The sequence below is a fragment of the Tarenaya hassleriana genome, unplaced genomic scaffold (assembly GCF_000463585.1).
Source record: "Tarenaya hassleriana unplaced genomic scaffold, ASM46358v1 Cleome4, whole genome shotgun sequence".
NCBI lineage: Eukaryota > Viridiplantae > Streptophyta > Magnoliopsida > Brassicales > Cleomaceae > Tarenaya > Tarenaya hassleriana.
The window spans coordinates 3,872,102-3,885,922 of NW_010966881.1; the positions used below are offsets into that span (position 1 = coordinate 3,872,102).

General features: G+C 39.8%; 2 protein-coding genes across 3 annotated transcripts in view; one reads left to right on the forward strand and one right to left on the reverse strand.

Moving 5' to 3' along the window:
* The window catches only part of LOC104823834 (enoyl-CoA delta isomerase 1, peroxisomal-like), a 1,108-nt gene extending 817 nt beyond the window's left edge, over nucleotides 1-291 (forward strand). Inside the window, exon 2 of one of the 2 annotated variants that reach the window (XM_010555580.2) lies at nucleotides 1-291. In XM_010555580.2, coding sequence (XP_010553882.1) covers nucleotides 1-175 — 175 coding nt within the window. In that variant the 3' untranslated portion in view covers nucleotides 176-291. The other variant, XM_010555579.2, reaches the window with a different exon arrangement.
* Nucleotides 292-2,775: 2,484 nt separating this feature from the next.
* Nucleotides 2,776-13,684, reverse strand: LOC104823836 (potassium channel GORK). The gene is made up of 12 exons (XM_010555583.2): nucleotides 13,151-13,684; nucleotides 11,507-11,731; nucleotides 11,339-11,402; nucleotides 5,760-6,099; nucleotides 5,360-5,655; nucleotides 4,810-4,989; nucleotides 4,509-4,730; nucleotides 4,005-4,193; nucleotides 3,787-3,862; nucleotides 3,405-3,699; nucleotides 3,209-3,330; nucleotides 2,776-3,126 (listed from the first exon to the last, which is right to left on the reverse strand). Exons 1-12 carry the CDS (start codon nucleotides 13,351-13,353, stop codon nucleotides 2,870-2,872), a joined length of 2,469 nt encoding a protein of 822 aa, XP_010553885.1. The 5' UTR covers nucleotides 13,354-13,684; the 3' UTR covers nucleotides 2,776-2,869.
* Nucleotides 13,685-13,821: the final 137 nt, after the last annotated feature.

The following is a 13,821-nucleotide window of genomic DNA, read 5'->3' on the forward strand; positions in this document are numbered from 1 at the left end:
GGCGGTGGAGACGGTTGAAGCCGCCGTTAGATTGAGCGAGGATCTTGTGAGACGAGGGTTTGATGGACACGTGTACGGTCAGATAAGGGAAATGGTACTAAGAGAGGTTCTCGATGTGATTGGCTCACGTGAGCCTGCGTCCAGTGAGGTGCGTAACACTGGATCGAAACTGTAGAACTATTGTGTAATATATTGTATTGAAAGTTGTAGGCATTTGATTCCATGTGTTATGATGTATTTTCACGATTACACAGAGTTCATCGGATTTGTTCGAATTCGGGTTTGAGGTTATCATTTCTCTGTTCGACATATAAAATGATTGTTTGAGATAAGATTATTCTCTGTTCGATAAATAAAAAAACAAACAAACGGAATTAAAGTAAATAACATATCTCAATATTAGAATCGAATTAAAAATCTGTTTATCATAATTTTTTTAAATCAAATTAATTATAGTTTTAAACAAAATTAAATTAAGTTGAAAACCATATAAATAGTAAATTCGAAAATAATAAAATATAAACAATACGAAATAACTAATTTGAATCCAAAACTCATTGAAATATAAAAGCTATGTTAACCAAGTGCATACCTCTCGATCGTGTAATAAACAATAAAGAATTTTAAAAAAAATGTAAAAATTGTATGATGACCAATATCATCTAGGAATAGATCACTCGATTATGACAAAGAAAAGTTAGAAGAGGGAAATAGTTTCTTGTACACAAACATATCAAATGAAGAGCATTAAATTGTTTCTTCCTCGTTGGGTAACACAATGAAAAGCATACAAAATGAGAACTATATATATAATAGAAAAAGTTAGAAGAGGGGAATAGTATTCGATTTCTGACCGGTGGGGAGGAAAGTAATTTCTGCATTTATATGATCCATATACCAAGGCTGCTATCGCGCCGGAAGTTTGTCTAGTCAGCGCGTCCGAATGATAGCAGTTAGGGGTTTTCGGTTATAAAAAAAAAATATGAAATCACACAAATGAGAACTATATATATAATAGAAAAATGGATAAAAAAATCGCTGAATTTTTTATTATTCAATATAAAATATTAGAATATTTATAGATAAAAAAATAAAATTAAAAATTATCTTATTTAATTAATATAAATATGTAAAATATAAAAATAATATTAAATCTAAATATTATATAATATTATTATAAATTTTTCAAATCTTTTATATATACCTTGACGAAATATGATTTTATATCTTTTGATAATATATATTCTTGGATTTTAATTATTATAGATAAAAATATATTATTTTTTCTAAAAAATCAGTTATTTTTTATTAAGTTTAGTTAAATTCAGATTTGATTTCTATAATTTTTAGAAAATAAAATATTATATTTTGATATCACATTCAATTTGGTTAAATCATTGTGTTGTTAGAGTTTGAATTATTCTGTCAAGAAAATTGTCACCAGATCGAGAGAACAAAGAGGGAGGAGATAGGTGCTGTGGCGTAAGTTGTAATTCGGAGAAATAGGGAGGGCATTTCAGTCATAATAAAAAAAGCTAGTGGAAACATGCGTTAACACCACTAATTATGTCCGAGTTTTCATTTTTTTATTCGTACAATTTACTTTTTTTTCTCGCCGCCAGACTTTAGTCAAACATGCAACAATAAATTAATAATATAGAAACTACTAACTCCGTACAATTTTAAAAAATCTTTAATTATTTTAATTGTAATACGTTTTGCGTTGTTCTTGTTCCATCACGAATCATTAGAAAATATAACATATATATATATATATATATATATATAATAATTATCTCGTTAGATATGCGTTATACGTCGATATAATTCATGTAAAATTTCCTCCTTTATGCGTCATAGATGACTGATAACGTGTCAGAAGAATTTTCAGCTATAAAGTCACCGAGTAATACTCCACGAAATTACATCAGAGACTGAAGAGAAAAGTTTATGTTTTTGTCCCAAGACTCTTATTCTTGGAGATCAAGCCACGTTTTCTCCACTATAAATCCACCTTTTCCTTCTTATTCTTCATCATCATTATCATCACAATACTTTCTGGTTCTTGAAATTGAGAAAAGCTATTGTAAACATTTCTTTCCGAAGTTTTTTTTTTTTGTAATCTTTCAGGAGATCAAATGGGTTCTGCTTCGAGGGTTCTGTCAATCTTCTCGTATGTTCCTCTTCTTGACTGTGTCATGGACACTCTCGTTCGTCTTCTTACGTCACGTGAGATCACAGATTATTCCGACGACGAAATCGAAGCTTCGGATCCTGGAAACCGGGATGCTCAGAAACATTTCAGACAGCTTCAATGTGTTAGATTCGGTTAATTAATCCATCATGTTGTCTGAAGCTAAGTGTGCAACGATGTCTTTTTGTTTCAGTTTTGATGATGATGATGATGTCCAAATAGCATGAGATCAAAGCTTGTTGGTTACCGTGTAAGAGACTGTTGGGTAAAGCATGCGATTTTATTGTACGGGCATTTTTGTACGTAGACTTGTGTGCGAGTGATTAGAAATGGATGAATGGACCGAGACGATTAGGGTTTGGGTTTGGATTTAGGGTTTTTATTTTAGGTTTTCGGGTCAGGAGATCGGGAATAATGGAAGTTCAGAAATTTCTACGATAAATCCTCAAGAGGGTTTATCAGTTTCATGTCCATCTGTGTTCATATATATATGTATAGATATGCTTCTATGTTCTTGGTTGTGTTCTGAACATTCATTTAAGAATGACAGATTCAGGTTGTATTCCTAAAAAACTTCGATCGAACACGAAAACAGCTCATGAAATATATACTGTGTAAGAGACTAATAGGCAAAGACAATATATGGTTTCGGGTTTCTGCTGTAATTCCCAGTAATCATGTTTGATGTGTAGAACTAATCAAATAGAGCTTCTGCCCGTCGCTGATCATATCGACGTCTTTGATTTCGCCTTCCTCTTCCGACATTATGACAAATGAATCATCCGAGTGTCCGAGCTGTTCTGCAGCCACGGCGATAAGTTGCTGGATATCGTTCGGGATCCATACCACGATTCCGTGCCTTCTTCTACCCCCTTTAGCCTCGCTCGGGTGGAAGGGAAACACCGTGCATTTCCGTCTGTGAATTCTCTCGGCTGTTTCACCCGAAACCAAACGAATTGTAACGTTTCGAGGGTTTTTTAGGTTATGATTTCGAGTTTCGGGTTTAAAAAGTACCTTGTAGTTCATGAGAGCTCGAAGGATAGGTCAAAGACGGAGCGGTTTTTGCGTCTTCGAGTAACTTAATCAGTTTCTTGTTTCCGCACATCCTTGCTTCGTCAACCGGGGAATTCCCCCATCTGTCGAGAGATACGGAGTTCGTAAGTTTCGAGAAATATTAGCGACTCGCCCACTCGTGTAATGAGACATTTACCGATCTTTTGCAAGGACATTGGCTCCGGCTTCAACGAGCATTTTAGCCATCAAGTACAAGCCTTCAGATGCGGCGACATGGAGCGGCGTCCTGTGATCATAATCTTTCGCGTTCGGGTCGATACCGCTGGAGAGAAGTCTCTTGAGAAACTCGGAATCGCCCTTTGCAACGACAGTGCATAGAAAATTTCCGGGATCTTCGAGATGGAAACTCGCTCCTTCTCTTACAAGCAGAGCAATCACTTCGTCTTGCCCGTTCTTCGCGGCCTCTAGCAAAGGCGTGTTACCGAACTTATCTACAGAACAGTTAAAAGAAAAAAAAAAACATAAACATAGTATCTTTCCTGTTCTTACATGACAGTAACTGATACTACATATATTACCTTTGAGATTGATATCTACGCCTTCTTGAACAAGAAACTGCGTGATATCCTCGTAGCCTCGAGAGGCCGCAAGGTGCTGCATATAATAAAAAAACATTACAGCTTCGAAAGAGAATCGTATCGATTTCGGCAGAAAAAGATTTCAAGATTCTGAAAGAAGATGAGTTCTGCAATTTACAAATCAAGAATCGTTGTTTAAAACATCGAAGATGGTTTACCAGAGGAGATCTTCCATCGTAATCCGTCTTGTTCGGGTCGGCTCCAGCACGGATCAAACTCTTGAGCTGGTAAAGATCGCCCTGATAAGCTGCACTGTTAACCTTCAATGCGAGTTCAGCTTCTTGTTTACCGATATGCATCATAATGTCAGATTCTAGCTTCTTTATCCTCACGTTCGAGTCCTTCCCCTGCAATTTACGCTCTCATCGGAACTTATAAGCAAGATTACTTCAGAAATATATCCTAACTGTGATGTAAGTTTCCAGATCTCATTCGGAACACTAAATGTGAATGTAGTACTAGTTATGGCTGGGAAAGAAAAAAAACCGACTTTCAGATATCTGACAAAAACGGGTCCGAGATCGGGTAATATCTCATGAGACACGAGACATTCAGGAACCCGAAAACCTCGGAGTACCCGACCTGTGTCCACTCCTAAATGTAGTTTATGTAAGAGTAAGAGATATCGGTACAGGAGATTGGGAGGAAGAGAACTCGATTACCTCCAAAATGTTATCTAAGATTTTGCGCCCGTCGTGGAAATATATCTCGACAATGTCGGTAAAGGACTGTTTATCAATACGTAAGAGGCGACAGAGGTCACGAACTCGAATAGTGAAAGGCTGAGGGATATTGCAGATTATGGAGATATCTCCGAACGAGTCGTGAGGCCCTAGAAGCGTTGGGGGATCTTCCGAGCCGCCCCTCTCCGTCCCGACAGCTTCCTACGGCGATATATAAACCGTGAAATGTAAGGTGAGACGGGAAGATCTAAGTATGAGAAGATATGTGAGGATTATGTACCAGTAGGCCTTCACAGACGAAATATAACTGATCCACGACGTTTCCTTGCTCGGTTATTACTTCTCCGGGTAGGAAAAACTCTTCATGGAGCCTAATGACTATCTGATTGATAAACTCTGTGGAGCATCCTTTGAAGAGAGGGACTTTCTCGATGTAAGACATGTATAATGTCTCTGCGATCTGTAAAAACAAAGAAAGAGGGTGTAGTGGCCAATATGCAAAAGCAGTCTGGGCGCGGGTCGGATCCCCGAGTTTTCTCGAGCATAGCTGACCGCCTCGTCTTCTCAGTATATCTGACCTCAACCTCGTGAGAATCAGGATCTGATCTTTGGATACCCGCAGAGTGCGGCGAGGGTTCGGTGACCGCGTGTTGCGACGACCAACGAGACACGACGAAATCCGACTTCAAACCCAGAATTTGGGTTCCCCGAAAGGCGGAAACGACGCATTCTACCAGTACATGTCGGTCCCTATTCGAGTACCCATGCCAAGAAGAACTATACAAAAGCACTGTAAATGAATATAAGCTCGGCCGTTATCGAAACCTAACCTTTGCACGGATAGAGACAGGCATGTCCTGAAGCAAGGCAGTGTCAGTATAGTTACTCTCATACTGTAATCTGACATGACCAGTTATCTGACTTCTAATCTCCCTTCCGAGCTTGTTCCGGTTCATGTACTTTAACAGGTCATTCATCTTGTCTCTGAATTTCTCGGTTTTCGATCCTTTAACGATAAGGGCAGTGATGTTACCGATCAAGTATGCCCCGAGAACCATATCAAACGAAACGTATATCATTATGAATATCATCTCTCTCACGTTCACCGCGTGAATATCTCCATACCCTGCAGCAGAAAAGAAAGCAACAATCATCGATCTTGACGAGCTTTTTAGGCACCTAAACCCCAATTCCTAAACTCTAAACCTTCCTTCCATTATAGTGACTTACCGACAGTGGCCATGGTGACAATGGCGAAGTATAAAGATGTAATATAACGTTTCCATATATCGATCTGTCTGAAATTCTCGTAACTGAAATCCCCCATCTTCAAACTCCCGATCCAGGTGTAACCCTCTTTCTCCGGAGGATAGGTCGTGGCCAAGTAATAGAAAATGCAGGCTGCAGTGTGAGTGCAGTACACTTCGACGAACATGAGCTTCATGATTCTACTGAAGAGGTAGTTGACTCGGGTATCTTTCTCCAGCCTCTCAAAGAACTGGATCACCTTTCGTACCCGATATAACCTTATCCATAACATGTACCTCACGATTTCGTGTCTCCCTGATGCCTGCAACGACAGAATCAAGAAGCTTACATGAGAGGTTAATAGAATATTCAAGAAAATTATCATATTATTATTTTATGTAATATGATAATAATCTTCTAGAATATTGGTGTGGTTTCAGTGTTACATATATGTCGAGCAGAACAGAACCTCTTATGTCAGTTAATGTAAGAATGTGTACGTAGAAGGCAACTCAAATCACTGAAAATGCATCAAGAGTGAAATTTCAAAAAAGATTAATGTCTTTATCCTGAAGAATTTAAAGATTTTGGAAACTTTTATGAAACAGAGAATTTGAGAATTTACCCAGAAAAATTGTATTGATCAATTGACTGTACAATTCTTTATATACAATACGAAAGGAGAGAGAAATAGAGAGGGGGAGAGAAGAAGTTACAGAAAACCATAAAACAGAATTCTAAACAATAAATATATTCTCCTTTGAATATATTTATTGTCTCGTAATACCCCCTCGTCAAGACGGAGACGGGAGGAACAGGCTTGAGATATGCAACCGAGAAAGCAGACTCAGGAACAATGAAGGCTGCAAAGCTTTGGTAAAGATGTCGGCCAACTGGTTTTCGGCATTGACGTGCATAAGCAGAAGAAACCCAGCCCGCAGTCTATCACGAACGAGATGACAATCGATCTCGATATGCTTTGTTCGTTCGTGAAAAACAGGATTCGTCGCAATGTGTATGGCAGACCGATTATCACAAAAAAGTTTCGCAGGCCCAGTGACAGTAATGTGTAAATCCTTCAAAAGACTATGCAACCAAATGAGCTCACAGGTAGCGTTGGCCAGGGCACGATATTCGGCCTCGGTGCTGCTGCGGGAAACCGTAGTCTGCTTCTTAGCCTTCCAAGAAATCAGCGAATCCCCGAGAAACACACAAAACCCAGATGTGGAGCGTCGCGAATCCGGGCAAGAGGCCCAATCGGCATCGGCAAAGGCATTGAGGCACAAAGGGGAAGAAACAGAGTAAAAAATACCCTGCCCAGGATTAGTCTTCAAGTAACGAACGACCCTTTGTGCAGCCGCAAGATGAATATCAGTGGGACATGACAGGAACTGACTGAGCTTATGAACAGCATAAGCAATGTCAGGCCTGGTGATGGTCAGGTATAATAACCTACCAATGAGCCGACGATATGCAGGAATGTCAGGAAGAAGAACGCCGGAATCTCTGGATAAGCGAACACCGGGGTCAAGAGGGGTGGAAACAGGCTTGCAAGCCAGAAACCCTGAGTCACTGATCAAGTCAAGACAGTACTTACGTTGACTGACAGAGATCCCAAGCTTGGAACGAGCTACCTCCAATCCCAGAAAGTACTGAAGCTTCCCCAGATCCTTGATCCGAAATTTATGATGAAGCAGAGACTTGAGCTGCTGAAGAGCAACATCGTTGTTACTGGCAATAACGATGTCATCGACATATACCAATAACGCAATAAAGGAATCACCAATCTTCTTGACAAACAAGGCGTGATCAGAAGAAGATTGGGAAAAGCCATCAGCAATCAAGACATTGGCAAAGGTGAAATACCATTGGCGAGAAGCTTGGCGAAGCCCATACAACGATTTATGCAGTTTACATACCGGATTAGCAGGCAAAGTGACGCCAGGTAGAGATGTGTAACCAGGAGGCAATGCCATGTAAATTTCCTCATCAAGCTCGCCATGGAGGAAAGCATTAGTGACATCCATCTGCGTCAAGGTCCAGTGATGTGTTGCTGCCAAAGCAAGAAGCAACTTGACAGTGACGAGTTTAGCAACTGGCGAGAAAGTATCCAAGAAATCGATCCCTTCCTGCTATTTTAGGTTTTCGGGTCAGGAGATCGGGAATTGACGTTTGATTTTATACACCCATTTGCAGCCAACGGCTCTTTTCCCGGGAGGAAGAGAGACAACAGACCAGGTCTTGTTTCCATCAAGTGCTGCGAGTTCAGTGTCCATGGCACGCCGCCATTCAACAGAAGATACAGCCTCCTTGAAGGACTTAGGTTCAGAGGTGAGATGAAGGTTGAATATAAAGGTTCGATACAAAGGAGAAAGATTGCTATAGGAGAGAACGGAGGACAGAGGATACAACGGGGAAGAAGAAGAAGGAAGTAGATAACAATGATAATCTTGGAGATAAGCAGGGGGTTTTGTAAGGCGGGAAGGACGAGAAAGAACAGGGGCCAGTGGAGGAGAAGAGGCAGAATGAGAAGAAACGGGTGTAGAAGTTGCATTAGGAGAAGGAGACGAAACAAGTGGAATAGGGGCTAAAGAATCCGAGGGAGGATCACGAGTGGGAATTGGTAGTGGTAAAATTGGGTCAGAAAAGATGGAGTCTGAAAAGGAAGAAGGAGCATGACCAATGGCAAAGGGAAAAATATTCTCGTGAAACACAACATGTCGAGAAATAAAAATGGAATTAGAATCTAAGTCCAGGAGTTTATACCCTTTGTAGCCAGGAGGATATCCCAAGAACACTGAAGCACGAGCACGAGAGGAGAACTTATGTCTGGCTGCTGGAGAAGAGGAGGCATAAGCGAGACATCCAAAGGCTCGCAAATGATCATAAGCCGGAACACGACCCTGCAAAACCTCAAAGGGTGACCGATTCATCAAAACAGGGGACGGTGTCCGGTTAATAAGATAAGCAGCGGTACGAACGCAGTCAGTCCAGAAGGACAGAGGCAAATGTGCCTGAAATAAGAGTGCCCTGGCCACGTTAAGCAGGTGTTGATGTTTCCGTTCAACCACAGAATTCTGCTCAGGAGTGTAAACACAGGAGAAGTGATGAACAATCCCTTTGGCACGAAAATAGTCAGAAAACTTGAGCTCATTGGCATTATCCGAACGCACGGCCTTAATAGTCGATCCATACTGAGTTTCAATGAGGGTAACAAACTCAGGAATAAGTCGAATAACATCACTTTTAGATTTCATCATATAAACCCATGTAACTCGGGAATGATCATCAACAATGGTAAGAAAATAGCTAAAACCATCATATGAAATGGAAGAAAAGGGACCCCATGTGTCGATATGAACGAGATCAAAAGAAGAGGGAGCTAAATGATGATGAGAAACAAATGGCAAACGCCGTTGTTTAGCGAAATGACAAACTCGACAATGGGAAAGAACAGAAAAATTCTTGACAGGAAGAACAGAAGATAACGAGCGAAGCTTCTGGATGGAAGGATGGCCAAGCCGACTATGCCAAAGTGCAGAGTCAGCATGGAAAGCCTGAACTGGAAAAGAAGGTGGTGAGTGTGAGGAGGAGGAGCTGGACTCGAGAAAGTATAGGTTGTGTTTAAGATCAGCCTTCCCAATCGTCGAGCCCTGAATAGGCTCCTGAATGAGGCAAAAATCAGAAGAAAAAAGGACAAGAAGATCAGTATCACGAAGCAAAGCACTCACACTCACAATGTTAAAGGAAAAAGAGGGGATATAAAAGACATCACGAAGGAGAAGATGATCATTCAGAGAAACAGAGCCCATATAATGAACTAAAAGATGATGACCATTCGGCAATGTTACAGACCGAGGTGTAACCTGAGCAATATTGCGAAACAGACTCTTGTCAAAGCAAACATGAGCCGAGGCACCAGAATCAATAACCCAAGAAGAAGAAGCAGTCCGCAACAAACCATCAGAAACAGAGGAGCATATAAAGGAGGAAAGGATAAGAGGTGTACCAGAGGTACCAGTATTATCCGGAGCTCCTGAATCAGTAATGGTAGGTCCAGATGTCTTGAGCTGAGTGCTGAGCTTAGAACATAAATCCTGTAGCTGAGCAATAGAGAAATTACCCAGGTCAGAGACAGCAGGAGAAGGAACTAAACCAGTGTCCTTAACCATATTTGCATAATTTTCAGCAGCAGGAGGGTCACTACGAGGTGGGGCCTTCGGTTGGGCTTTAGGCTGAGACGAAGTGCGATATCCAGGAGGATAACCGTGTAGCTTGTAGCACTTCTGAACGGTATGGCCATACAAACCACAATGGGAGCATAAGGGACGCTGTCTGGAACGACCAGCAACAACAGCGACCTTCGCATCCGACGGAGAAATAGAAGTTTGGAAGACGACCGCATCAGACGGAATAGAGGATTTAACCAGACGTTGTTGTTCTTGCTGGATAACCAAGTTATAGACCCGCTGAATATCGGGCATAGGATCCATCATAGTGATTTGATTGCGGACACCTTCATACTCATCATTCAATCCATAAAGGAAATCAATAACGAAATCACTTTCAAATTCATCAACCCAGCGCTGATCAACATGACAGGTGCATCGACCACAAGTACATCTGTGATAGACGCGGACGGTCTTCATTTCTTCCCAGATAGTGGAAAGAGCAGTATAGTATTTGGCTATATCCAGCGTACCTTGGCGAAGACTGCGAAGACGTTGTCGAACGCGATACTTACGGGGAGCATTGGATTGCTGAAAACGATGAGCAAGATCAAGCCACATTTCACGAGCGGTGGGATAAAACATCAGATTTTGGGAAATATCCTCATCGACGGAGTTGATGAGCCAAGAGCCAACGATAGCGTTGTTGCGCTTCCAGAAACGAAGTGTGGGGTCATCATCACCAGGACGAGGTAACGAACCATCAACGAAACAGAGTTTGTTTCGGCCTTCGAGAGCCATGGTGACAGCCCGGTGCCAGGAGCCATAATCACCAGCGCCAGTGAGACGTTTCTGAACAAGCTGAAGACCAGCATGATCTCCAGAGCTCAAAAAATAAGGATTATCGAAACAATCGAAAGAAGACGCAGTCTGAACAGAGACTGGGGTAGAAGAAGACATCGGCGGAGAAGAATCACCAACCGGAAAAGGTGGATGTGGCAAAGGATCCATGAATCCTCAGAGAAGAAAGAGGAAAGAACAAGTTCTGGAAAAAAAAAACTCAGAGGAAAAGATCCTGGAACCTTAATGTGATTGCTCTGATACCATTTTATGAAACAGAGAATTTGAGAATTTACCCAGAAAAATTGTATTGATCAATTGACTGTACAATTCTTTATATACAATACGAAAGGAGAGAGAAATAGAGAGGGGGAGAGAAGAAGTTACAGAAAACCATAAAACAGAATTCTAAACAATAAATATATTCTCCTTTGAATATATTTATTGTCTCGTAATAGAAACGAAAAAATATACCGACTTTCTGTTACACATTTATATTGATTTTGTTGATCAGATTCATGAAAAAACTCCCATAAGTATCAGCATTAGTACCTTGAAAATGAGATCCCAAGGCAAGCAACTGAGCAAGTCCACGATAAAGTCCGACTTCAAGTACCTGCGAATCAAAAGCAAAGCTTAGAATCTACAAAACATTCATCCGACGCCGGTTTCTTGTATCGCAAGAAACATCGACGAACGCAAACGCTGAAGAGGGCTGACCGGATGGCGATGGGGGCTGGCCTGGAGACCATGCGGTAAGTCTGGCTGTCTCTAAAGGCGACGAAGAATTGAAGGACGATGTCGATTAAGAAAGCGATCTGCCCGACAATGTCGAGGATGAAGAGATTCTCGGGTAGGCCACGGAAGAAGCCGAACTCCATTGGAGTGAACACAGAGGAGTAGAGTGCCCAGACCAATATGAACATCACCCATGTCTTGTAAGACCTGCTCTCAAATCCCAAAGTTTCCAGCAATAATCATTCGTATCATTGCATTGCGATTGCGCGCGCATGTGTTGATTTGTATGGATGTATATAATTTTTAACGAATATGTCCATTTTTTTAGGGTCGGAGCAATGTCCTTTAACTATTTGTACACTGGATATCTTTAGCAAAATATCTTACTCTAGTAATAAAAAGAGGAGTATCACCTTAAAAATTATAAAAATTAAAAATATTCCTTATAAAAATATATATATATTTGATGTTTATTATAGATCTGCTTTTAGATATAATATATTTCTGATTTCTTTTATTATATGATATGATATAATTTTTTAATCCAACTATACGAGGAGTCCACGTGTTGCCGCTGGTTGCGGCATACTTTCAGGGCAACATGCTACATTGCTATATACGGAATGGATAGCCCATCAAAATTGAAAATACTACTTATTTTGATTTTGGTAGAACTAAACAAATCTAATATTAATATCTCAAGGCTCAAGCTCACTGATTTTGTCGATTTTTAAAATTGCAAATAATAAGAATTACTAAATCGGTCAAAGATTCGGGAAAATTTTAATTACACAAAACAAAACAAAAAAAATCTCAGTAGAAGATGACGATGTGATGATGCCCATTTGTCATTCTATTTCATTTTCAAATAATTCACATCTGCTTTCACCTAATTTGCTTCTAAATGTTTTTTTTTTGTGTGTGAAATTTTCATCTCAATGTTTTGTTGGTAACAGGATATTCTGGTCTAAAACTCGGACTAACTATGATTTGGAATATATACTATTTTTTCAAATTTAAATATACTATTTTTTCAAATTTAAACTTTAAATTCGAGACGAGAGAGACGTTTTGCACTGTCGTTTCACCCGTTAAATCTTAAAACATTTACCGAAACAAAAGAAATGACTTATATTTTTCGCGTAGTATTTTGAAATAGCATTATATTTCGATGGGTTGTATTAAATCATATATATATATATATAATACCTGAATAAAAATAAATTGTATTAACATGGTTTTATTGGTGATAAACAGATAAATTAATACTAAATTTAAATCTAAAAAACAATTAAGATTAATCAATGTAAGAACCATTGTTATTAAATCGATCAGTAATATATATATGTAACTATAGTTTTCCATATAATTTGGAATAAATGTCGTAAAATGGAAATTCACTTTCTAGAAAGAGAAAGATGACAATTACCATAAATAAATCACACAACGGATTAAAGTATTTCAGTGGTCTGTAGAACACAGTGTGTTTCTAATTGGATTTCAGAAATTCATTCTCCAAACGTAGAAAAAGAGAAAAAATATATATATATATATAAACAGTAAATAACAAAATCTCTGCAGATTTTGAATTTCAAAACACATGAGAGAGAAAGAGAGAGGTAGAACCTGGTATTCGGATCGATGAAGAATCCACCGGAAGGAGCGTCGGGGTCGATTTTCCGGCGATCGGACAAATCGAGCCACCGGATCCTATCGATCAAGCTGAATCTACTCCCTCCCCTCGACGACGACGACGATACGCCCCCGTTTCTCTCCTCCGCCTCATCTCCTCCGATCCCCCGCCGCAGACACAGCATCATCGCCGCCATCGCTGCCGTCGTCTTCGATCGAATAATCGATTGGATCGATCTCCGACGTCTCGGTAACTTGAATCCCAAACTAAATCCAGAATCCGAACCCGAAATCTCGATCTGAGCCGGTTTGTGTTCGGATTTTGGTTCTTCTCGCAGTGCCTTCGATCGAAGTATTTGAAGGAAAAGGCGGGAAGATCACGGGAACTGCCTCTCAGAATCCTCCTCTTTTTTTTCCCCTTTTTTGTGGGATGTCTTTTGCTCTCCTCCTTCACGTTAAAGCATTGAAGAAATAAGAGCGTTAGAAATATGCATTTGTTTTTTGTTTTCTCTTGCCTGTTTAGACGTATAACGTAAAATGTCATGTCTCGAGAAATGGAATTTATATAAGACATTAGAACATGTCGATAAATTAAAAATATTCTTTATAACAGCGTCAATATATATATATATATATATATATATATATATATATTATTAGTATAA

Bases quoted from the DNA above. Each gene is read 5' to 3' on its own strand.
- LOC104823836 (XM_010555583.2), bottom strand. From the start codon at position 13,353: ATGGCGGCGATGATGCTGTGTCTGCGGCGGGGGATCGGAGGAGATGAG. The intron at 11,403-11,506 runs GTCAGCCCTCTT...TTTGATTCGCAG, and splicing joins CCAGCCCCCATCGCCATCCG to GTACTTGAAGTCGGACTTTA. The intron at 6,100-11,338 runs GTACTAATGCTG...CTGTCGTTGCAG, and splicing joins CTTGGGATCTCATTTTCAAG to GCATCAGGGAGACACGAAAT.